Consider the following 27,135-nt stretch of genomic DNA (forward strand, 5'->3'; position numbering starts at 1 on the left):
TCTAACACTGACTATCACCTAATTGACAATATATTTGTCATCTATTAAAATGTAAACTTTTCTCTGGATATGTTCACTTAAACTAAATCAAGCCATGGACTTAATTTGAATTTATCTTATTAAAATATTGTGTACCTTTTCTCTTTATCATGTGACAGAAATATTATTGCATAATATTTTGGGGGAGAAAGTACATAGCACATGATAATAAATTAATATGATTTCTTTTTAGTTCTTCAAATATGAATATGAATATTATGATTTAAACAAAGACAAAAGTTTATAACTATGTTATTTTGCTTTGTTTCAGAGACAAGATCCTGCTTCCTGGAATGAAACTTTTGCTGAAATGTCAAGGATTATTCTAAATATTAGATACACCTTATTGCCCTATTTCTACACACAAATGCATGAAATTCATGCTCATGGTGGCACTGTTATTCGACCCCTTTTGCATGAGTAAGTACAAAGTTTGTTTTCTCTTATCACAGAGAGATACTTTTCATTTAATTTGTCCAATGATCTCTTATAGTGCAATATAAAACATTTTAGATTGTTAACTTTTCCATTGTTATATTAGCATACATTTTTGATTAATAAAGCATTTACACAAATATGTCCATTAATAGTCTAGCATAAACCATTGAAGAATGAACCACATTCATTAGTTATTAAAAACTAATAATTCTATTTCAGAATAATTACTGTATACTAGGTATTGTTTTACATGCTTTGTATATGTGTTTACATTGAGTATTCTCAACATTTGTAGGGAGATAAGTAATGTCCCTCATGATTTAATTAATCAAGGTTTACTGCAGTTATGTAATCTACTATATACAGATGTCTGACTGGAGACCATCTCACCTTTTCCTTGATGTATCCCAATAAGATATACAGGAACAGTGTCAATATTAGCCTTATAAATTTGTTTTGGATTAACCTCTTAAAGCTCAAACTTACATATGACCAAACCTTAAAAATTATATTTCATGGAACATATTTGCAAAAATTTTCACCCACTTTAAGTTGAATACAGCAAATTCTTATTGTAGATATCACAAAAAGCAAAACATGCAGTCAAACATAAAAACAAAAAAACCTGAATAATCACAGTATATTTAACTTTTTGAGCACCCTATATTACTAACATAATTGAATGAGCTGATTTGTTAGATTTCACTATTGATAAGCGCATTTTAAAAAGGCAAATATTTACCTAAATAAAACAATAATACCCAAAGTAAATTTACCAGAATAAGTTAATTGGTATGCCTTCTCTTTTGATGACAGGATAAGTGATCCAGTTTTCCTAAAACAACAAAAAAAGATTCTTTCTGGATTCAAATTATGTTCTGGTTGCTTTATTACTTTGTCATCTACCATAATCCCTTCTTTATTTCTGATAACATTTTATTGATCTCCTTTTTATTTACATACTTTACCCTTTTTGCTATTCCTATTTACCTCCCAGGATAATCGGCGTATCAGCTCTGGGTTGAGTCACTAGTCAGAAATATTATTATTAACTATACAGACTGTTGTCCTGTTGAGAATACCTGAGTTCCTACTTTCATGAATTTATGGAGGAGTAAGCCCAGCTTTCCAATTCAGCTTTTAATAAGGCAAAACAAAACCACAGCAAAAGAACAAACAAATTTTAAGAAATAACTTTTCTTTTTCATTTCAATTGGAGAAGAAATGTTAACATTTAACAGTGGCTCTTAAAACATTTAAAAAAAAAAAAAAAAAAAAAAACTTTTGTTTTTCCTAGCCATTTATATCCCAAGTTCAGAAATCCATTAACATGTTACAGAGCCTTTAGGAACATGTAAATCTACTATTCAGAGAGTTTATTAAGTAGGATAAGCAAACTGTTTTTAAAATTAATGAATTAAAATTATTATAATATGTCTCACAATTTTCTTCCAGAGTGTTTTTAATATGCTTTTTAACTTGTTGATCATATACTAGACAAAGTTAATATTTGTACCTCTATTAGTTCTCTTCCAAAGTAATTTCTCATTTAGTTGATGTTACATGTCCATCACAATTCTCTATTTTCTCAGGAAATTTAGTCATAGTCTAGATTTACTCATAAAGTATTATGCTGCTGCACATTGTACTATTACAATCCAACTGATACATTTTTAAATTTTTTTGTCATTTAGTTTTTATTTTAATCCAGAAAAGTCTATAATACAAAATATGATTTGAATAATGATTTTATGGTATTCAGGAGAAAGTTATTTGTTTTAATTTAATTATTTGTGATAATTTTGTCAAGGTTCTTTGATGAAAAACCAACCTGGGATATATTCAAGCAGTTCTTATGGGGTCCAGCGTTTATGGTTACCCCAGTACTGGAACCTGTAAGTCCTACCACATATTTTTGTTTACAAAATTTTATTTGGTTTATATACAATTAATGGCTATTTATTTACATTCCAGTATGTTCAAATTGTAAATGCCTACGTCCCCAATGCTCGGTGGTTTGACTACCATACAGTAAGTATTTAAGGAATTCTGGGGAATTGACTAAACAGAAATGGGTAATTGTTTGGTCCCAGCCTTTTCATTAATGGTGTGTTGGATTTACTTTCCACTTAAAAAGAGTGGAAAGTAACATTTCTGGTAAATTATAACTGAACTGGATTAACCCACAGTGAAAGAGAGTTAATTTATTCTGCTGCACTTTGTTGTGTAGTCATTGATTTATTTTAGCAAATAAACATGGTAATTACACATTACACACAAAAAGATAATTGCCTTTTATTGGATATGTAAAATGATCATTAAAGGTAGTGCAGTCCTTCCAAGAATAATGTACATAAGTCAAGGAGAGCTTTTGTGACCTTTCAAAAATCCACACACTTTAGGCATGTGAGCTCCACAGAAACAACACTATAAATGACTTTCAAAGCTATCATAAAGACTTATATTTAACTAGATTCTAAAGATATACTTTCAAAAAATAAATTCCACTGTGTATATTTAAGGTATACAACATCATGTTATGAGATACATATATATATATAGAGAGAGAGAGAGAGAGAGAGAGAGAGAGAGAGAGTAAAATGGTTACGACAGTGAAACAAATTAAGATTTTCTGAATAAATGTTAATTTTTAAATTTAAAAGTGTATCATTTGATTTTTTAAAATGTATATCCTCAAGTACCAATGTTGCTGATGATTCCACTTCTTGCTCCACCTGTTCTTCTTTCCATCCCTTTCATTTCCAGAGCAAAGATATTGGTGTCAGAGGACAATTTTATACATTTAATGCTTCTTTTGAGACAATAAACCTACATGTCCGTGGTGGTCACATCCTACCATGTCAAGAGCCAGCTCAAAACACATTTTACAGGTAAGTGAACTGTTTACAAAGCTCAGGTGAAATTATGAGATACACCATGCTAGCATTGTTAAGAAATAGAAAAGGTTTGAAATTTTACCCCATTGCCAAGCTTCTACATTAGCCTGCCTCAGTACTATGATTGCCAGGTCAGAGACAAAGGTGTTTGTGGTTTATGACATAGCAAGAAACAGGAAATTTATCTTAGCATCAGGTTTTCTTTTCCACCAAGTCCCATGGGGATGACATGGAGAGGCCCAGGCAGGCGTTGCACATTAGGAGGTCTGTGTCACAAACAAGAAATCCCAACTTTAGGAAAACAGTGTCTTTAATAAGACTACAAACAAATCTGTCCATTATTTGTTTTGAAAAAAAGATTATCTTTTTTATATTGGACAGAAGAAATATTAAGAATTTTTTTAAAACCCTGCCATTCAATACTAATCACTTTTAAAACATCCCTGAAAAGACAGCTCAGAAGACAGGCTGTCAGTGCCTCTGCATATGACATACAAAAATGCAAGAGACCCATGGAAAACTGTCTTCCAACAGGATATTTCCTCTTAAAGTAAGAAAGCTTCCCAGATTAAAATATAAACTAAACCTTTATGATCTATCTATAATATGCAGAAGTAATGACAAATTAATGTCTTATATTTTGAATGATTGCCTCAACAAGGTTTTACCCTACTTTTCTGCTTCTGACATGTGGAAGATCTAGTATTATGAAGATCATTTTATGAAAACATGAAATATTGATGAACTTTTTTTTAAAGACTTATTTTTTAGAGCAATTTTATACAGCAAAATTGAGAAGGTACAGAGATTTCCCATTTACCCTCTGCTGTCTCACATGCATAGCCTGTCTCATTTTCAACACCCCCCGTAAGAGTAGCACATTTGTTACAGTCGTTGAACCTACACTAACACTTATCACCAAAGACTATAATTTACATTAGGGTTCACTGTTGATGTTGTAGATTCTCTGGGTTTTAACAAATGTATGATGACCTGCATCCACCACTGGTGTCATTTAGAATTGTTTTACTCCCCTAAACATCCTTTATTTGCCACCTATTCATCGCTGTTTCAACCCATGGCAACCACTGGTATTTTACTATCTCTTTAAAATGGTATTTTCCAGAATGTCATATAGTTGGAATCATACAGTATGTAACCATTCAATTTGACTTTTTTCACTTAGCTATATGCATTTAAGGTTCCTCCATGAGATACCTGGGTTGTATCTCATTTCTTTTTAGCACTGAATAATATTCCATTTGATGAACCTTTTTATAAACTTTAAGTCAGTATAGCTTGGAGGTGTCCCTTTCTTTTCCATTAATTTTCTGTTTCCCTTTCTTTGCCTTTCTTTGTCTGTCTTGTGATATATTTCCTGACTCATTATAGTCCATGAAAATGTATACATTCACGGGCAGTATCACTACTCCATCAAACTACTAAGTGTCCTGCCGTCCAAGAGGAACCAGACCTGTTTTTTTTTCTCTTTTCTTTCCTTTTCTTTTTCTTTTCTCTTTTCCTTTTTCTTTTCTTTTCTTGTCCTCTCCTCTGCCTGCCTTTCTTTCTTTCTTTCTTTCTTTCTTTCTTTCTTTCTTTCTTTCTTTCTTTCTTTCTTTCTTTCTTTCTTTCTTTCTTTCTTTCTTTTTCTTTCTTTCTCTTTCTTTCTTTCTCTTTTTCTTTCTTTCTTTTCTTTCTTTCCCTTTCTCTCTCCTTCCTTCCTTCCTTCCTTCCTTCCTTCCTTCCTTCCTTCCTTCCTTCCTTTCTTTCTTTCTTTCTTTCTTTCTTTCTTTCTTTCTTTCTTTCTTTCTTTCTTTCTTTCTTTCTTTCTTTCCTTCTCTCTTTCCCTTCCTTCCTTCTTTCCTTCCTTCCTTCCTCTTTCTTTCCTTCTTCTTTCTTTCCTTCTTCTTTCTTTCTTTCTTTCTTTCTTTCTTTCTTTCTTTCTTTCTTTCTTTCTTTCTTTCTTTCTTTCTTTTTCTTTCTTTCCTTCCTTCCTTCTCTCTTTCCCTTCCTTCCTTCCTTCTTTCCTTCCTTCCTTCCTCTTTCTTTCCTTCTTCTTTCTTTCTTTCTTTCTTTCTTTCTTTCTTTCTTTCTTTCTTTCTTTCTTTCTCTCTCTCTCTCTCTTTCTTTCTCTCTCTCTCTCTTTCTTTCTTTCTTCTTTCTTTCTCTTTTTCTTTCTTTTTTTCTTTCCTCTTTTTTTTTTTTTTTTTTTTTGACAGACTCTTGCTCTGTTGCTCAGGTTGGAGTGCACTATCCGGCTCACTACAACCTCCAACTCCCGGGTTCCAGTGATTCTCCTGCCACAGCCTCCTGAGTATTTGGGATTACAGGTGCCTCCCACCACGCCTGGCTAATTTTTTTTGTTTTTAGTAGAGACAGAGTTTCATCGTGTTGGCGAGGCTGGTCTGGAACTCCAGACCTGTTTCTTAATGACCTTGTCCTATATAAATATGAAGCCTATCCCAGATTTTCTGTCTAGCACCATTTTTATAATTGATTGTCTGGCCAGGCCCTTCTCTTCTTTGCCTGAGCACCTCTACCTGGATTTCTCTTTCTATCATTTAGCAATAGGTCCAATTTACCAGGGACAATGGATCTGCTCTGTGTTCTCCGACTGATATAGGTGTAAAGTTCTTATTCCAATCAATCTTTATGTCCCTTTCAAAATTCCTTGCTTCAACATTCAAGTTCTAGAGGACGCTGTCTCTGTTTTTCTTCTCTTTTTGTGCTGTATCATCTCTTGGTCATCTATATGCTGACAGCCCCAGTCGGCATGAACAGAATATTCTAATCTCCTCGACCTACCCAGGTCCGTTTCTACTAATATTCTATCCTGATATCAGTTAAACAGGAGATACAATCATTGTACCTGAAAAGTGAGGCTTCATGGAGGAGTCCATTCATAAGTTGTGCCTTGAATAAACCTTATTTTTTTATGAGAGAGAAGACAGATTATTGTACAGTATAAAAAGTTGTAAAAACTCTTTCTAATCACAAGTTTTAGTATATGTCGGGAAATTGCAGGTTAAGCCATATTTTTGATGTTTCTAAATTATATTTAAACCCTAGTGACTGTGAACTGAAATTCATATACATATTCATGCTAAGATATGTTAATATATTTCACTGAAAAATATCAAATTACTGTGGAGATTTGAACTCTAGAGATTCTGGAAATTTTAGGAGACTTCCATGGCCATATATTCTTTAGCATTTGTGATTGGAAAAGGCAGACAGCTAAAACATTTGATCTGATAAATTATTTCAAACAATATGAGGCTGCTAAATCAAGTTGCTTCTCAAAGATTGCTGAAGATTTAACATGGAAGCAAGTATTGAGTTCACAAATAGCCTATGTAGGAACATGCTTGAAAGGTATTGTCTATACAAGGATGTAACTTAGAACTTGGAGACTACTTTATACATTCTTATTAATTTTAACCAGTGATAACTCAGTTATTTATGTACAGAAATCTGAGGAAGGCTTAAGTCATAAAAGATTTAAAAATGCTATTAAAATTGTTTCATGTTTAATGCTTAATGACAGGATTACCCAAGAGAGGGCATGAGGAAATATATTAATAAACTTAACGTGGTTTTAATTACTTTCAATGAGGCCACTTTTGATTTGTTACATTATGTTAACTCTTGAGATCAAAAGGCATGCATGATATTTCCTATTAAATACGAATAATTTTTTTTTTTTTTTTGACGGAGTCACACCCTGTCACCAGGCTGGAGTGCAGTGTGCAATCTTGGCTTACTGGAACCTCCACCTCCTGGGTTCAAGCAATTTCCCTGCCTCAGCCTCCCAAGTAACTGGGGCTACAGGCACCCACCACCACACCCACTAATTTTTTGTACTTCAGTAGAGATGGGGTTTCACCATGTTGGGTAGGATGGTCTCGAACTCCTGACCTCATGATCCGCCTGCCTCGGTCTCCCAAAGTGCTGGGATCACAGATGTGAACCACTGCACCCAGCTAAATACGAAAAAAATTATTGTTTTATATATTTTCTGTTAACTAATTTAGAAAAATGGGAATGCTTTAATTTTCTCGGTCTAAGTCATTTGCACACTCCTTAATGCTTGTGTTCCTGTAGATCCTTAGGTGCATATCATATCATACCTAGACATATGCTATCCTACAAACATGGGTAAAATTATATATTTCTTTCTTATAGTCGACAAAATTACATGAAGCTCATTGTTGCTGCAGATGATAATCAGATGGCACAGGGTTCTCTGTTTTGGGATGATGGAGAGAGTATAGGTGAGTGCTCTATTTAGTAGATAAATTTAATTGATGACATATTTTATCACATTACTTTTATGTTTTCTATTATTGTTCTTTGGAAGCTGAGTACAAAGCTATTAATATTATTCAAGGCTAAAAGATTTTACTAAATTCACTGAATCAAGTTAAATAGATAAACAATGTCACAAACATTTAAAGACTTTTCTTATCCTAAATTAGTCAATCCCTATGGTAAGTGTCTAGGTAAGAAATTTGTGTGGTCAGGAATTACGTATCCATTATCTTTGTACTTCCAGAAGCTAGCACAGTGCTATTCACATAACAGACACTTGGCATATATATAAAGTTAACTTAGCTGAATAACCACATTATTATATGTGCAAAATATTGATGCTGTAGGGACAAAAAGGAGTGATACTTTTCCTCATTTACCATAAAGGTCACAGCGAACACCTCTATAATAACAAAACACAAGTTAACAAGAGAAAAGCATAACAAGCATATGTGATCATAGTTTTACGTGAAACAGGAACCTTCAGAATAAAGGCACAAAGACACAGAGAACGCTCTCAGACTGTATTCTGAGTTTCAATGAAACAGGAACTGCCATGTAGAAATGTGATTGGACAAAAAGGGTATAAGCTAATGGAAACAGATTGAGTGAGGAAATCTAGCAAGGCCTGTCCATATTCTTGTTGGATTATTAATTTTAGCATTTCTTCCTCTCAGGTATGGGGTGAGACCCCTCTGGAAGGAGGTTGTTAATTTCCTCATGGCCCGCTGTTACAGAAAAGCAGGGAAAGAGAGTAACATTTCTAGGCCTTATAGCTAGCTTTGGGGGAAAAGGGTTCTAGTTTCTATGACTTGCCTTTGGGGAAAGGAATTCTAGTTTCTATGACTAGAGAATAAGGGGCAAGAGACAGGAAGGCAGGAGAAGGTCAGGGAGAAACTTTGCTTCCAGTGTTGCTTCTGGGACCTTTATTTTAAGAAATCACTTTCTGAGCCCCCAAAATGCACAAGCGGTGCCTCTACAACAAGGAGGTAGTCCAGAAACCAATTTCAAGTAAATTTGATTTCTGTGTTTTTATGTCTACTGTTTTCGCTTGTTTGTTTTTGTTTTTAGTATTTAGCATTTTTTTACATGAGGAGATATATTTTACATTAGATCTAGGCTTATTCCATTCATAACTGTTCCTCTAGACCATACTAAACTTCTAAACTCCTAGCCATGTGAAATCCGTTAGCTGTTGTTATCAGAAACACCTGGGACAGCTTGCTAAGAATGCAGATTATAGGACTCATTCAAGTTTCATTAATTTTAGGAGAAACTCAGAAATCTCCCATAGGAGATTTTTATGCTGTATGTAAAGACTGATAGAGGATAGGTTTACTGACTGCCATTTAACAGTGTTAGTACTACTAGATGTGCGTTCTGAACATTTTCTTGACACAAACTTTAATCATAAAAACTGACATCTGTGTGAAGTTGATAGTTCTCTACAATTTAATATTACAATTTGAATAACTTATCCAAAGATAATAGTTTTCTCATTAATAGCAAAGACATGCATTTTTTATCTTTTAAGATGAATCATAGTTAATATTCTGCAACCATAAGAAATAATCCATTAGTAAATAAGTATAATAAAGTTGATAGAAGAATTGTATGCTAGAGAGCAAGATTCTTGGGAAAAATAAATCCCTCTTTATAACATTTTGTGACTTAGAAAGTGAAGATACCAACATGAGTTAGTCCTTTGCTTTTAGAGCTCTGACCTTCATTACTGCAACAACTGAGGGTCTATGAAGTTTTCAGCCTTTCCCTTTGCGTCCAACAGGAAATTTGCCTTCAATTTCCCAAGGGTGTAAAGGTTAGGTCTGCAACTTGGGATCTTTGAATCTCATAATTAACAAATTAAGTCAATTCATTTTATCCGTTCGGTAGACAAAACTTCTCTTAGAAGTTTCTCCAGCTCTTCCTATCAAACTAAGGCATAGATGAAAACATTTGGTGTGGACTTTACCCTATTCAAGTTTCATGGCAGACTTTTTGTAATCACTGGAAAGTCCCTGAGCATAATTCAAATATTTCTCTATGATCTCCTCATGCAAGTATAAAAAATAGCTTTTTGCCAATTGGGTCTACTTATTTTGTTATGTTCCACAATATCAGTATACTTGGTATAATTAAGTATAGATATTTTTAAATAGTCCCTTGAAATATCTTGAGTTAACAGCAATAATCATATATACCAAATGCTTATTCTCTGGATTTGTTAGATCAGAATCTCCAAAGAGGTTTTCTCTCGCAGCAAACACAACAATCTAATTGATGGGCATCCTATCTGAAATGATTTCTTTTTTTTAAACAAATATGTTCAAATTTTGTGATATATTATAATGTGGTAACAAATTATCATGAAATAATTAAAGGTAAATCAAAATGAACTTTTGAAACTTAACAGTAAGTAAATTTTGACCATTCTTGATTAATAAAGTTAGAGCTTAGTAAAATGTTAATTTTTCTACTTATCTTAATGAAATAGCTATGTGTGTGTCCCTGACTAAGATCATATGTGAGATACTTCTTCCTCTTATTAAAAACAACAAAGCTACTCATATCTTCCTAATAGCTGTCACCTTTGCTTTTTTAACTCAGATTTCTATACTTAAAAGTTTGTTCATGAAAACTTAAGCTGTAATTTCATATTGAAAATAAGAACTAAAATGATTAAGGAATATTGACACTAATATGTCTTGTAATACATCTTAAATTAGCCATACATACATTAGCATATATAAAAAAAGTTTTAGGCAGAATATCTACTTTAGTATAGGTAAAATCAATAGCAAATTAATTTTAGTGGGTTAATGAATACAGCCCTGATATGTATAAGGAGAGAAGAGAATTAAAATATATTGCTCTTTCAGTGTTACCCCAATATTGTTTTATTTATTTGACTCTACTTTGCTCTTTCTATCTTATGTATGCTTATTTGTGTTTTTACATAGGAATACAATCTTAGAAGCCAAGGAAAACTGGGCTTGATTCCAGACCCTGACAGTAATTAGCTTTTATGGGTGTTTTTTTTTTTTTTTTTTTTTTTTTTTTTTTACCTTTGGAAATTTATTTAACTGCTTTGAAAGCCACTTTATTCTTCTATACAGCGGGAATAATAATAATAAGATATCTTTCAGAGTAAATGTGATAAAGTATTTAGAATTTGATAAATAGCATTTAACAAGTTTTAGCTCTAGGATTATCATTAAAATGGGTTTTAAATACAGCAAGATTATACTTCAAACTGGTGATGGTGGCTCATGACTATAATCTCAGTTCTTTGGGAGGCTAAGGCAGAAGAATCATTTGAGTCTAGGAGTTCAAAACAAACCTGGGCAACATAGGGAGAACCTATCTCTACAAAGATAAAAAAAATTAAAAAGCCAGGCATGGTAGTGAATGCCTGTAGTACCAGACACTCAGGAGGCTGAGGTGGGAGTATTGCTTGAGCCCAGGAGGTCCGCTGTAGTGAGCCATGATTGTGTCACTGCACTTCAGCTGGGACGATAAAGCCAGACTTTGTCTCAAAAAATAAAAACTAAAAAATAATGATTATACCTTAAAGAGGTTGCTATAAACCTATATCTTATCAGTTTAATTTTAGTTGACCTGTAACAATCTCTTAACAATTGAATTTGTTTATTCAAATGACACTAGAATGTGTTGCTACCATGTCTTTTTTTTCCTTTATATTATTTTGTCAGTCACTAAGGTGTCAAATAAGTATCCATTGATATCATCACTGAATTCTGTTTATTCTTGGACTACTTGTGCACTTCTTGCCACCTTCTCAGTGTTGTATGTGAAAGTGATTTTCAACTTGTTACTGCTTTATCATTACCCCTACACACACATATACCACCTAGCTTGTCTTCTTAGGACCTTACCTGGTGACTCATCCTTCATTTCCAGGGCTTCTTGAATTGTATCTGAATTACTTAAATAGGCTTAGAGAAAAAATAGATACACCTTGATACTATTGGTACTTTTTATACTGGGAAAGAGAAGCAAAATATACAGGTATTTACTATGGTTCTTCTTTGGAAATAACAATATATCACTTTTTTTTCTCTCTCTCTCTCTACAGACACCTATGAAAGAGACCTATATTTATCTGTACAATTTAATTTAAACCAGGTATGTAAGATTATTTATATGCAATTCTGTTAAAGAATATTTGAAGTTCACAGCTGGGTGGGGTGGCTCATGCCTGTAATCCTAGTTCATAGGGAGGCTGACATGGGAGGATTGCGTGAGGTCAGGGATTCAAGATCTGTCTGGGCAACATAGTGGGACCCCATCTCTATAAAAACATTAGCCAGGTATGGTGGCATGCAACTGTAGTCCCAGCTACATAGGAGGCTGAGGCTAGAGGGTCACTGGAATTTAGGAGTTCTAGATCGCAGTGAGCCATGACTGTACCATTGCACTTCAGCCTGGCAGTAAAGAATTCACTTCCCCTTCTCTTGCATATTTGATGACTGAATCCAAACTTTCTGAGCCTAGGTGGCAGAGGGAGACCCTGTCTCAATAAATGGATACATAGGAAAAAAGGAAGAATATTTGAAGTTTTTTCATGTTTATTATATAAAATACCTTATATCACATACACAGAAAAATAATTTATTATACTATGAAATATACTTTTGTGTATTTCTTTTTAGATTGAATTGCTTTTGCAAATGAAGTGTTTATGTTATTCCTTTTTCTTTATCTTACAGACCACCTTAACAAGCACTATATTGAAAAGAGGTTACATAAATAAAAGTGAAACGAGGCTTGGGTCCATTAAGGTATGGGGGAAAAGAAACACACCTGTCAACGTGGTTACTCTAAGGTATAATGGAAATCAAAATTCGCTTCCTTTTAATGAAGACAATAACAACACGGTAAGTAACATAAAAAGATGTTTTTCAAAATCGTACATATTTAAAGCATCTACGTGGACTTCTTATATCTCTCATCCATAAGAAACATAATTATGAGTCAATTATGACATTCTTCATATATTCCTTTTCATTGGGCCTCCATGTTTATTTCCTTATTATTATCCTTAATAAACTGTCATACAAATCAATCTAATGACATCTATTTTATTATTATTATGATACAATCAAAGCAAAATTAAATTAAAACTTAAAATAACTGTTATCCCTATATGATAAAGTGCCTCAGAAAATACATTTTAAAAATAAGATATCTGCATTTAAGCATTGAATATGTCTTGAAAATGTATTTGAAAATTCTTGCAAACTTAATGAAACTGTCAGCACCCATTAATACAGGAATGTGATACATATGATACAGATACTACACAAGGAGTCAGGATTCTTGTGTTAAAGCATCATTGCTGCCAGTATTTAGCTCTTTACCTTGAACAAAAAAACTTTAGGCCTATTGTTGTATCTAATTGAATTAAAAAAAAAAAAATTCAAGTAAATGATCAATCTCTTAAGCTCCTTCCAGTTCTAAATTCTGTGAATCTATGGCTTGCAAAGGTGAATTTCAAACACATATTCTAGAAAACAGCTAACTGTTTTAAGTGTTCATTTTAAGTTTAAGCCTACTTATGCACTTATGCACTACTAAAATTGTGTAAATTTGTGTGTACCCACCCTTTACTGTTTAAACTTGGGTAAAAACAAAGAGCCATTAATCAGTCACTTTAAATGAACTTAACTTCTAAAATAGTCAGTTGTTTGACTAACTTGAACCTAAAAAAGAAAAAAAAAAAAAGTCCGTCTTGGACGCAGTCTTAGATCCTTGTAGGTGTCAGAGAATGCCAGAGTTAAACAGCACCTGAAAGTCTGTTCCATCTTTTTGAAACTTAACACCCATCCTACTGCTATTGCTGTTTTGTTGACAAGTGGGGCTTTCCTTTAATATGGAACTATGTTTTTCTTACTGCTTTTGCAGTACAACTCGCTGTTTTTCTTAAAACTATATCAAGGATGGGAAATATAAAATATAATTTCCCAACTTTGATATATTTAATGTGTCCTTCCCCAGTAAAATAAAAGTTAATATCTTAGTGCCTTACACTCATATTTTTATTTTTAAAATTTGATTTGTTTATAAAATTCCAGAATACCTGATTTAGTCCAGTAGTCTTATGTGGCTGACAAAGAAATTAGGTCCCCAAAGAAGTAAAATTAATTCCCCAAAATAACTACTCAATAGTTATCAATCACAATTAGAAATCACTTTTTTGGACGGTCCAATGTTCAATCAGATAAATAAAAGATGGTTTGGCTTAAATAATGTCTTGCTTTTTATTTACTAATTACAATGATGAAAATTAAGCTCACAACTTTTATGGTAAAAATAAAGTAAATAAACAATGCCAAATAAGATAATTTAATATTTTGGGGTGTTATTTCAAGGTCGTTTTGATCAAATATGTAGCGTAAAAACAAACCATTAAAAATCACTTTTTCTACTCTCTTTAAACACACTCACAAAGAATTTTAAGCATTGAGAACAAATATTTGAGTTTCATTACCTCAGTGATGATGAAATATACATTTACTTTAACCAACAACTCTGAGCAGTTCCTTCTAAGTGTATTTAAATAAACTCAATATTTATGAGCAATTACTGTTTTCCAAGCCTTCATAGATACATAGGAAAGGAAGAGAGGATGATCAATTTCTTTCTCTACCCTGCTTGCCCTTTAATTTATGACAGAGATTATTTAATTGCTCTAGCAATATAATTTTTAAAACATTTTTGTAGCAACAATTATGTCCAACTGATTTTTGTAAAAAGTATTAAAAGCTATGTAGTGTATTTTTGCTTTCTACATTTAAGTTAAAAAATAGTTTAGATCTGTTTTAAACCTGTCTAACGAATACTCAATTCTTTAACTATTACTTTTTAAATTCATTTATCAAGTGTGGTAAATTAATCCAGATATGCTGTGTTTTAAGGAAGATTAAATTTTATAAAGTCCTTATGAAAAGGCCTAGTATGTGGTAGGCAGTAAAGGATTCACCTCCCCTCCTCTTGCGTATTTGATGACTGAATCCAAACTTGCTGAGCTAAAGCACAGAAAATCTTGTCAGTTCATTGGACAAAAAGCAGCAATGGTAAAGTCTTCTGAAATCATCATATTATAAAACTATGACAGAAGATCATTTGACTACAGCAACTTAATAATCTCCATGATAGAGATAATAATCTCTCTACAGTCTACTTCAGATTATCTCCAGTGAAATAAAGTAACACATGCAAAATTGAATCATTGGCAATAAATTAAGCATCATAAAATATTTTTTGATTGAGGTAAAATAACACTTTTAAATCTAAACTTTGACTGAAAATGTCTGGATAATACTTGAAAAAGGGATGCATTGAGATTCATGTAGTGCAGTTATAAATAACTCCGTATTTAGAAATTATGTGAAAAGAGTAAAGTCATAGAAATCAATAAAATTGACCAAGAGTTACGGGTTTTTCAGTATCTTTTGACAGCAACTCCACCTTTCTGAGATTTATTTTAACCTTAGGTAAAATGGGTAGGTTGGGTGAAATTGTTGCTGAAATGGTTGGAAACTTTCCTAGAGTAAAACTTTCTCAAGATATAAAAGAAAATAAAGGTATATACTATTTATTAGAAAACTTGTTTTTGAAATATCATTCATTAAAATAAGAAAAATGTGGTTCTGATTAAACAAGTAATTATCATTTTACTTTTTTAGATATTAAATATTGATCTGACCCAGAACAATGTTACTCTAGAAGAACCAATAGAAATCAACTGGTCATGAAGATCACCAGCAATTTTAGTTGTCAATGGGAAAAAACACCAGGATTTAAGTTTCACAGCGCTTACAACTTTCCCTCTTCACTTGGTTCTTGTACTCCACAAAATATGGCTTTCATAATATCGAAAAGCTATTTCATTAATGATAATGCTAATTTTATTATAGTAATGTGACTTAGATTCAATGTTAAGGCATATTTAACAAAATTCTAATAGCCCTATTTATCCTCTTTAAGCATCAGCTACAATTGTAAATTAGTTACTAAACATGTATGTAAATAGCTAAGATATAATTTAAACATATGATTTTTAAATTAAATAAATTTTTATGTAATTATAAATTATATACTATATTTTTCTCAACGTTTAGCAGATTTAAGATATGTAACAACAATTATCACAAGATTTAATTATTTCTTAGTATGTATATTTCATTAGAAAAAGAGAATAAACATATGTAAGTATATAAAATGTGTATTTTGTCTTTATTTTCCAAATGGAAATTGTCTTAGCTTGCACTACTATAACAATTTATCGTAGACTGGGTGGCTTAAACAACAAACATTTATTTCTTACAGTTCTGGAAGCTGGGATGCCTGAGATCAAGGCATTAGCAGATCCATTGCTGATGGTGGCAGTCTTTATGGCTTACAGACAATTATCTTTTTGTAACCTCATATGGCAAAGAGAGAGGAAGCAAACTCTCTCGCGTCTCTTTTTATAAGAGCACTAACCCCACCATAAGAACTCCACTTTCATGATGTAAGTGACTCCCAAAGGTCCCATTTCCAAATACCATCACACTGGATATTAGGCTTTCAATGTATGGATTTTGGAGTACACAAACGTCAGTCTAGAGATTCAAATTTCCTGAGCTTAGTTTGCTTTATATAGAAGAGAAATAAATAAAGGGCATTCAAATGGGAAAGGAGGAAGTCTAATTGTCTCCGTTTGCTGATGACAAGATCATATGTGTGTGTACATATATATACACACACACACACATAAATACTGCACCAAAAACTATTAAAATTAATAAATGAATTCAGGTAAGGTGCAGGATACAAAATCAACATACAAAATTTAGTAGAATATCTATATGCCAATAGTGAACTATCCGAAAAAAGAAAACTATCCCATTTACAATAGTCACACACACACATAAAAATCACATCACCACCACCAACAAAAAAATATCTGGGAATAAGTTTACTCAAGCAGGGAAAAAATATGTATAAGGAACACCAGAAAACATTGATGAAAAAATTGAGGAAGCACAAATAAGTGGAAAGATAACCCATGCTTATAAATTGAATATGAAAATACGTTAAAATATTTGTACTACCCAAAGTGATCTACAGATTTGATGCAATCCCTATCAAAATACCAATAACTGTCATCGCAGAAATAGATAAAGCATTCCTAAAAGTTGTAGTGAACCACAAAAGACCCAGAATAACCAAAGCAATCTTGAGCAAAAAGGATAAAGCTGGAAGCATTATACTACCTGACTTCAAAATAAACTACAATGCTGTAGTAACCAAAACAGCATGGTACTGACAAAACAAACAAACAAACAAACAAACAAAAAAAAACATAGACCAATGGACCAGAATAAAGTCCAGAAATAAATTTGTGCATTTAGAGTCAACTGATGTTTGGCAAAGGTGCCAAGAACACACATTGAGGAAAAGATACTTCCTTCAGTAAACAGTGATGGGAACACTGGATAGCCACAGGCAGAAGAAAAAAAACAAACAAACAGATCCATATCTCTCAGCATATATAAAAATGAACTCAATTAAAGACTTAAAGAGTTGAACTATGAAAATACTTGAAGGAAACATAGGAAAAACACTTCATGACATTGGTCTGAGTGAGAAATTTTGGATAGAACCTTCAAAGCACAGTCAACAGGAGCAAAAAGAGGCAAACATAATTATATCAAATTAAAAGTTATCTTTATAGCAGAGAAAGCAATCAGTAAAGTGAAAAGATATTCCCCAGAATGAGGGGAAATATTTGCAAACTGTGCATCCAACAAGAGGTGCACGTCCAAAATATACAAAGAATTCGAACAACTCAATACCAAAAACAACAAATAATCCAATTTACAAATGAGCAAAAGGCCTAAATACACATTTCTTAGAAGAATACATACAAATGGCCAGCAGATATATCACAAAATGTCCAACATCACTAATCATCAGGAAAATGCAAATGAAAACCACAAAAAGTATTATCTCACCTGAGTTAGAATGTCTCTTATAAAAAAGACAAAAAGAAAAAAAAAAAAATCCTGGCAAGGATACAGAATAAAGGGACATTTTACATTGTTGGTGGGAATATAAATTAGTATAGCAATTATGGAAAACAGTATGGAAGGTCCTTAAAAAATAGAACTATAAAATGATTTGGAAAATTTCACTACTGGGTATCCAAAAGCATTGAAATCAATGTGTTGAAAAGATATCTGTACCCCTTTGTTTATGGCATCACTATTCACAAAAATCAAGAGAATGAATCAACCAATATGATCATAATGGAGGAGTGGCTAAGAAAAGGTGGTATATATATGCAATGGAATATGATTCAGCTATGAAAAAGAATGAAACCCTGTCATTTGTGAAAACCTGAATGAACCTGGAGGCCATAATGTTAAATAAAATAAATCAGACAGGGAAAGACAAGTACTTGATAATCTCACTTATTAAGAGAATACCTCTTTTCTTCTTTTTTTTTTTTTTTCTTTGTTATACTTTAAGTTCTAGGGTACATGTGCATAACGTGCAGGTTTGTTACATATGTATACTTGTGCCATCTTGTTGTGCTGCACCCATCAACTCGTCATTTACATCAGGTATAACTCCCAATGCAATCCCGCCCCCCTCCCCCCCTCCCCATGATAGGCCCCGGTGTGTGATGTTCCCCTTCCCGAGTCCAAGTGATCTCATTGTTCAATTCCCACCTATGAATGAGAACATGCGGTGTTTGGTTTTCTGTTCTTGTGATAGTTTGCTAAGAATGATGGTTTCCAGCTGTGTCCATGTCCCTACAAAGGACACAAACTCATCCTTTTTTATGGCTGCATAGTATTCCATGGTGTATATGTGCCACATTTTCTTAATCCAATCTGTCACTGATGGACATTTGGGTTGATTCCAAGTCTTTGCTATTGTGAATAGTGCTGCAATAAACATACGTGTGCATGTGTCTTTATAGCAGCATGATTTAGAATCCTTTGGGTATATACCCAGTAATGGGATGGCTGGGTCATATGGTACATCTAGTTCTAGATCCTTGAGGAATCGCCATACTGTTTTCCATAATGGTTGAACTAGTTTACAATCCCACCAACAGTGTAAAAGTGTTCCTATTTCTCCACATCCTCTCCAGCACCTGTTGTTTCCTGACTTTTTAATGATCGCCATTCTAACTGGTGTGAGATGGTATCTCACTGTGGTTTTGATTTTCATTTCTCTGATGGCCAGTGATGATGAGCATTTTTTCATGTGTCTGTTGGCTGTAAAAAGAAGAAAAGAAGTACAGTCCCCAAAGGCTGAAATAGCATGTGGGTTCAGGGAATTAGGATAGTTCCATTTTTCTGGAAAGTATGTCAGTGGCAAAGCCGTGGGAGATGAAGATGGGTAGATGGGAAGGAGCCATATTAAGAGGCACATGCTGGATCTTCTAGCTTCTTAAAGGGTAGTACCGTGATCAGATTTATGTTTAGAAAGATTTCTCCATGAGAAGGACAGATTGGTAACCAAAAGGGTAGTTAGAAGATCATTTAAAAATCTAGTGAGCAGTGATGAGGGTCTAAACTATAAACTAAAGCTGTAGCAGCTGAGAGGATGAATTTGGGAGAGATTTGTAAAGTAGAAATCAAGGTCTGAGGGTAAGGGAAGGGAACAGTGAAACAGAAACAGGAATCTGGGATGATCCTTGTGTTCTGATTTGATTAGCTGGATGAAAAAGAAGGCTACTTAGTGGAACACCATCTGAGAAGTTGATACAGGGAAAATGAGTCCATAAATGCCTAGGAGACATTCAGGAAGATTTATTTAGTAAGCAGGTAGTGACCTGAACCTGGAACTCAAGAGTTAGGTCTAGACTGGAGGTTCAGAGCTGGTGGTACTCATGTCTGGTGGTAACTATGAGCATGAGTGAGAGAGCCCAGCATAGCATACAGAGTATTAGTGACACAGATTCATTATTTCCCAGTGTCTACTGCAGTGTATGATTTGGGGATGGAATTGATATGACACTCATCATTAATAATCATTATTGGAGCTAGAAAAAAGGGTTGAAAAAAATAGTATGGAGAACATTTTGGCATTTTCAAATTACCATTTTTTAAGATTCAGAATTATTTTCTATTGAGAGACAGTTACTCATAGAATAAAACATATCAATCAAGAACCAAGTAAATTAAAAGCAAAGTAACTGACTTATTTTTGTTAGAGAAAATATATGTTCATATGTCTAAATTAAGAATTGTAGGTAGCAAATAATGCTTGGTAAGATTTTGATGGATTTGTACATGTGGAATTATAAGATGTATTTAATAAATGTAGAAATAATTAAAAAAAAAAGAGAATACCAAAAAAAAAAAAAAGTTTATCTCATAAAAATGAAGAGTACAATAGTGGTTATCAGAGGCTAGGAATGGGAGAAATGAAGAGGGTATGAAGGGAGATAGGTCAACAGGTACAAGGTTACATTAGATAGGAAGAATAATTTCTAGTGTGCTATCAGGTAGTAGAGTGAATATAGCCAGTGATAATCAACTGCATGTTTCAAGGTTGCTAGAAAAGAAGATCTTGAAAGTTACAGCCACAAAGAAATAAAAGTTTGAGGTGATGAATATACTAACTACCCTGACTGGATCACTATACAATGTATATATGTATTAAAATATCTCTCTGTACTCCATAAACATGTACAATTATTACGTGTGAATTATAAACATAATTTTAAATATAAATTGACCATAAGTTAATGGATTTATTTAAAAACTCTCAATTCTATTCGATGGATCAGTATGTCCACCTTTATCCCAGTACCACATTATTTTGATTACTCTGGCATCATGGTTAAGTTTTGAAATCAGCAAGTACAAGTCCACTAATAATTTTCTTTTCCAAAATAGTTTTGCCTATTCTGTGTCTCTTGACTTTTTTTAAGAATTTGAGAATCAACTTGTAAAATTCTATAAAAATAGTAGGTGGGGTTTCATAGAGTATGTTTTGATTTTTAGCTCAGTAGGGGGAGTACTGCCATCTTAATAATATTAGGCATTTCCTTCTAATCATAATTTTAACAGACTTCCACAAGTGTAATTTTATATTTTGCCTTTATTCTCATTCAGCTCAAAGTATTTTTTTTTAACTTTTATTTTATGTTCGGTGGTACATATGCAGGTTTGTTATTTAGGTAACCTCATGTCATGGGGGTTTGTTGCATAGATTATTTCATTATCCAGATATTAGACTTAGTACTTAGTAGTTATTTTTTCTCATTCTCTCATCTCCTCCCTCCTTACACCTTCCACCCTCAAGATGGCCTCAGAGTCTGTCATTCCCTTCTTTGTATTCATGAGTTCTCATCATTTAGCTCCCACTTAGAAGTGAGAACATGCGGTGTTTGGTTTTCTGTTCCCGCATTAGTTTGCTAAGTATAGTACCCTCTAGCTCCATCCATGTTCCTGAAAAAGACATAATCTCATTCATGAAAAATTGAATCAAACTGAATTACAGACATAAATCTAAGACCTGAAATAATAAAACTATGAAAAGAAAATATTGGGGAAATTCCCTAGGACTTTGGACATAGATTTCTTGAGCAATATCCCACAAGCACAGGAAATCAAAGTAAAAAATAGACAAATGGGATCACATCAAGTTAGAAAAATTCTGCACAGCAAACAGTCAATAAAGAGATAATTCATTGAATGGGACAAAATATTTGCAAACTATCCATTTGATAAGGGATTAATAGCAAGGTTATATAAGAATCTCAAACAATAGGAAAAAAATCTAATCATCTGATGAAAATGAGCAAAAGACATGAATAGACATTTCTCAGAAAGCATACAAATGGCAAACAGGCATATGAAAATGTACTCAAAATCACTGATCATCAAAGCAATGCAAATCCAAACTATAATGAGATATCATCTCATCCCAGTAAGACAGACAACAACATATGTTGGTGAGGATGTGAAAAATGGGAACCCTCTTACACTATTCATGTAAATGTAAATTAGTATAGTCAATATGGAGAACAATATGGAGTTTCTTCAAAAAACTAAAAATAGAATTATCATACAATTCAACAATTCTACTGCTAGGTATATACCGAAAAGAAAGCAAATCAAAGTTATATCTGCATTCCCATGTTTATTGCAGCACTATTCAAAATAGCCAAGATTTGGAAGTAAGCCAAATGTCCAACAAAAGATGAATAAATACAGAACATGTGGTACATATACATAATGGAGTATTACTTAGCCATAAAAAAGAATGAGATTTTGTCATTTCAAAACAGCATAGATGGAATTGAATAACATTATATTAAGTGAAATATACCAGGCACAGAAGGACAAACCTCACATATTTTAACTTATTTGGGGAGCTGAAAATTAAAACAATTGAATTTATGGAAGTCAAGAGAGGAACAATGGTTACCAAGGCTGGGAAGTGTAGTAGGTGGGTGGTTGAGGGGAAGTGGGCATAGTTAATGAGTACAGATAAATATTTAGAAAAAATAGATAATATCTACAACCGGATGACCAAGTCAATAATAATCTATTATACATTTCAAAATAACTAATAGAGTATAATTTGATTGTTTATAACAAAGGATAAATGCTTCAGGTGATGAATATACCATTTATCCTGTTGCGGTTATTTCACATTGTGTACCTGTAACAAAATATCTCAAGAACAGCGTATATATCCATATATTGCATACTCATTAAAATTACAAAGTAAATAATTTTTTTAAAATGTGTTTAGAACCCAGTCTCTACTAAAAATACAAAAATTAGCCGGGAATGATGTCAGGTGTCTGTAATCACAGCTACTCAGGAGGCTGAGGCTGGAGAATCGCTTGAACCCAGGAGGTGGAGGTTGCAGTGAGCCAAGATTGCGCCATTGCACCCCAGCCTGGCTGACAATAGCAAAACTCCATCTCACAAAAAAAAAAAAAAAAAAAAAAAAAAAAAAAAAAAAAAAAAAAAAAAAAAATTGTTTAGGGGAAGGAAATAATGGTACAGCCACCTTGGATAGGAGTTTGCGAATCTTAAAATTTAAGTGTTCACTTGCTATCTTGGCTAGCTATTTCATTTCCATGTATTTATCTAACTTAAACAAAAGTCTGTGTTCACAGGAAAAAAATTATTTGTAAAATCTTATAGCAGCTTTATTCCTAATTGCCGAAACCTAAAAACCACCCAAATGTCTCTCAACTAGGCGATGCATAAATAAGCCATTATATGCCACATTTTCTTTATCCAGTCTAACATTGGTGGACATTTGGATTCGTTCCAAGTCTTTGCCATTGTGAATAGTACCGCAATAAATATGTCTGTGCATGTGTCTTTATAGTAGAATGATTTATAATCCTTTGGGTGTATACCCAGTAATGGGATTGCTGGGTCAAATGGTATTTCTGGTTCTAGATCCTTGAGGAATCGCCCCACTGTCTTCCGCAATGGGTTGAACTAACGTACACTCCCACCAATAGTGTACAAGTGTTCCCATTTCTCCACATCCTCTCCAGCATCTGTTGTTTCCTGACGTTATAATGATTGTCATTCTAACTGGCATGAGATGGTATCTCATTGTGGTTTCAATTTACATTTCTCTAATGATCAGTGATGATGAGCTTTTTTTTCATATGTTTGTTGGCTCCATAAATGTCTTCTTTTGAAAAGTGACTGCTCATATCATTCGCCCAGTTTTTGATGGGGTTGTTTTGTTTGTTTGTTTTCTTGTGAATTTGTTTAAGCTCCTTGTAGATTCTGGATATTAGCCCTTTGTCAGATGGATAGAATACAAAATTTTTCTCCCATTTCGTAAGTTGCCTGTTCACTCTGATGATAGATTCTTTTGCCATGCAGAAGCTCTTTAGTTTAATTAGATCCCATTTGTCAATGAAAAAGAATGAGCTCATGTGTTTTTCAGGGACATGGATGAAGCTGGAAACCATCATTCTCAGCAAGCTAACACAGGAACAGAAAACCAAACACCATGAGTTCTCACTCATAAGAGGAAGTTGAACAGTGAGAACACATGGGCACAGGGATGGGAACATCACATACCGGGGCCCATCGGGGAGCTGAGAGGAAGGGGAGTGATAGCATTAGGAGAAATACCTAATGTAGATGATGAGTTGATGGGTGCAGCAAACCACCATGGCATATTTATACCTATGTAACAAACCTGCACTTTCTGCACATGTATCTCAGAACTTAAAGTATAATAATAATAACAATAATAATAATAAAAGATGCTCTAATAAAGTAACTATTTAGAATTTTAAAATATAAACTACTATACACCCATAAATGAAATGAACTACTGATATGTGTAAAATTCTGGATGAAATTCAAATGGCTTACACTAAGTGTAAGAAGCCAAATTCAAAAGCCAAAACTTTATGTTTTCCTTTCTGAAAACATTATATAATAGCAAAATGATAGAGGCAGAAGCTAGACCAGGGTTATCAGGGGAATGGAGTGTGGTAAGTGATTTACTACAAAAGGCCACAGAAAAACATTTTCAGATAATGGAACAGTTCTATATCTTTAATTTGGTGACAGTTACACAGCTCTATGAGTTTCTCAAAACTTGCAGAACCACACACCTAAAGTGTAAATTTTACCATAAAAGAAGTCATATACAAAAGCAAACATACAATATGATGTCAAGTATATAAAGAGATAAAAAACCAGGCAAGACCAACTAATTGTGGTAGAAGCCATGATTGACAGCCTTCATGGAGGTAGTAACTGGAGAGACATAGAGGTGCTTTCTGAATGTTGGCAACATTATTTTTCCTGATTACACTATTCGTTTTAAAGATGGGTTCATTGTATCCAGAACTTAAAATAAAAGTTGAAAGAAATAAATAAATAGTGACAAAAATCAAGAAAGCAAGCGAGCAAGAAAGACGGATTCTTTTTGCAAAATTTTTTTTTAGCTCTACGTGTAGTTTTGCATGCATTTTTACATGTATATTTTATATATATATTTTAATAAAAAGTTATTAAACTTGAGGGATTTATAAGATGAGTTAAATAGAAACATGCTTAGTGGTTTACATTTAGTTCCTGTATATTTTTTCTTGAAGAAGTCCTTGTCTTATTATGTGAAAAAAAATGTTAATACATTAGCATAACACACTCCATAATCGTAAATTTTATATCTAGGACAAAGATTATCTTAACAGCAATAACCGTAGAATAGATGTAACTATCCTTGTCTCTGAAACCATATGACAATATACAATCAAATCCTGATAGATGTTCTTTTTATAAGCCATTTTGTTCCAAATTAATTTGACATTTTCCAAGATTCAGCTAATAGTTTTCTGCTGGTCTCTTGCTTCATGTTCTCTCTTGATTATATTATTAATTCTTTTGGTTTCAAGTATCCTCCTAATGAGAACAACTATCACATAAGCAACCCCCATACTTTTTTTACGCTCAATTTCAAACTCATGTTTTAATCTGCCTATGAGGTAAGGTATACTTTTTAATTATTAAAATGTATTATATGGCAATATAAGTCACATGGCTCAAAAATTAAAAAAAATAAATAGTAGTGAAATTATTCTCTGAAACACCTGGCACTAAGTATTCATTTATCCCACAAGCAATGTATCATCTTCTTATATATACCACTGTGGATATTTCATACACATTCAAGCAAACTTATTTATATGTTCTTTTCCACCACAACCCCCTTTAAGTTACACAAATGGTCAGACTGGCATGTGCTTTAGTTTTCTGAAACTCACTCAATCAGAAATTGAACATGTAACATCTATAAGTCATAAAATTAAGATCAGAGAATGTTTGCAGGTCACTGAGCACATTTAATCTCACCTTTCCCCCAAGACAGTTGCCCCTCCTTTCTTTCATTGCATATTCAAAATTCTATAGACAGATGCTTGAAATTTGTATTTATTCGTGTATTATTATTATTATTAATTATTGTTATTATTTTAGAGACAGGATCTAACTCTGTCACCCAAGCTGGAGTGCAGTGACACAGTTATAGCTCACTGCAGCCTTGACTTACAGGTCTCAAGCAATCCTCTCCACTCATCCTCCTGAGTAGCTAGGACTACAGACAAGCATCACTACACCCAGCTATTTTAAAATTTTTCTGCAGAGATAGGATCTCCCTATGTTGTCCAAACCCTGGACTAAAGTGATCCTGTCACCTCAGCCTCCCAAAGTGCTGTGATTACAGGCATGCACCACCGTGCCTGGCCCTTGAAAATTTTGACATTATTTTTTATTTGTTTATAGTTTCTTCAACCCCGTCCATCCAACCTCATCCATTTTTTGCACAATGGCATTTATTTTGTCCCTCCTTTTCTCTACAACAACTATCACATAATGAAGACCCTCATTACTTCGTTTGTATCATTGAAAACAATTTGTAATTAGACTTCCTGACTTCAAACCTTCATCCTGTAATCCACCCTAAACACTGCCTCCAGATAAACTGTCCCCAGACTTCACCGTCATGATTCCTCATTTACTTCTCACTATACTTGAAAAGTTCTTCATTTCTTTGTGACACAGTTAAAGTTTAAAACCATTAGCCCATCATGAAAGAGCCATCATGTGAGGCTCTCTGCAACTTGAAACTATGAGAGTGAGTTAAGGACAGTGGCTGTGAAATCAGAATTTCTATTTCTGAATCCATATTTCACCAACTGGTAAATGATGACTGTGTGGTATGATAATTTTTAAATATCATCTTAATTTGTCTTCATTAACATTTAATAGGTATGCAGTATCATCTTACTCATTTTATAAATGAGGAATGTAAGGAACAGAAGGCTAAATAAGTTGCCCAAGGCCGTATATCTAATACATTAAAAAAAAACTGACTTGACCGCACATATCACCAAAGCACTGTACCATCTCACTTAAGCTCTCTAAACTTCAGTTACCTCGTCTACATAATAGGGGTTAGGATGGGGCCTATTTAATGAGCTATTGACAGCACGCATGGAACTTCCACTCCACTAGGCACATGGTAGTCATTTACTGAAAAGTATCTCTATATATCTAAATCTGCTGTCTCCTGGGCTTTATTTTCAGAATGCTGTTTTCATCACATTTTCTGGCCAAGTTATGTATCTTTTGAAACCTCTTAAATAGAATTCAAATTTTTTGCAATTATTATCACTAGTGTCATTTGATAATTATCCATATAAAGCATAATCAATAAATTAAATATTTGTATATTTAATTTCAATAAAATTATTCAAATGTTTATGTATTTTATCTGTCAGTAGATTCTAAGTTTCTTTTGACAGAAGTTTTACTCCTTTTTTCCATCTTCAATGTTCTTACAATGATGTCTGGCTCACAAAAAGCATAATAAAAAGCTGTGATCACATCACATTTTGAAAACACCTTACTTAGAC

General features: G+C 33.2%; 1 protein-coding gene across 1 annotated transcript in view; it reads left to right on the plus strand.

The window, feature by feature from the left end:
* Positions 1-15,548, plus strand: part of SI (sucrase-isomaltase) — a 99,012-nt gene extending 83,464 nt beyond the window's left edge. The window contains exons 40-47 of the mRNA XM_007972209.3: positions 311-459; positions 2,288-2,372; positions 2,452-2,508; positions 3,244-3,368; positions 7,560-7,648; positions 11,782-11,831; positions 12,416-12,583; positions 15,395-15,548. Coding sequence (XP_007970400.3) covers positions 311-459; positions 2,288-2,372; positions 2,452-2,508; positions 3,244-3,368; positions 7,560-7,648; positions 11,782-11,831; positions 12,416-12,583; positions 15,395-15,463 — 792 coding nt within the window. The 3' untranslated portion in view covers positions 15,464-15,548. The remainder of the gene's footprint in view (positions 1-310; positions 460-2,287; positions 2,373-2,451; positions 2,509-3,243; positions 3,369-7,559; positions 7,649-11,781; positions 11,832-12,415; positions 12,584-15,394) is intronic.
* Positions 15,549-27,135: the final 11,587 nt, after the last annotated feature.

Source organism: Chlorocebus sabaeus, chromosome 15 (genome assembly GCF_047675955.1).
Source record: "Chlorocebus sabaeus isolate Y175 chromosome 15, mChlSab1.0.hap1, whole genome shotgun sequence".
Classification (NCBI taxonomy): Eukaryota; Metazoa; Chordata; class Mammalia; order Primates; family Cercopithecidae; genus Chlorocebus; species Chlorocebus sabaeus.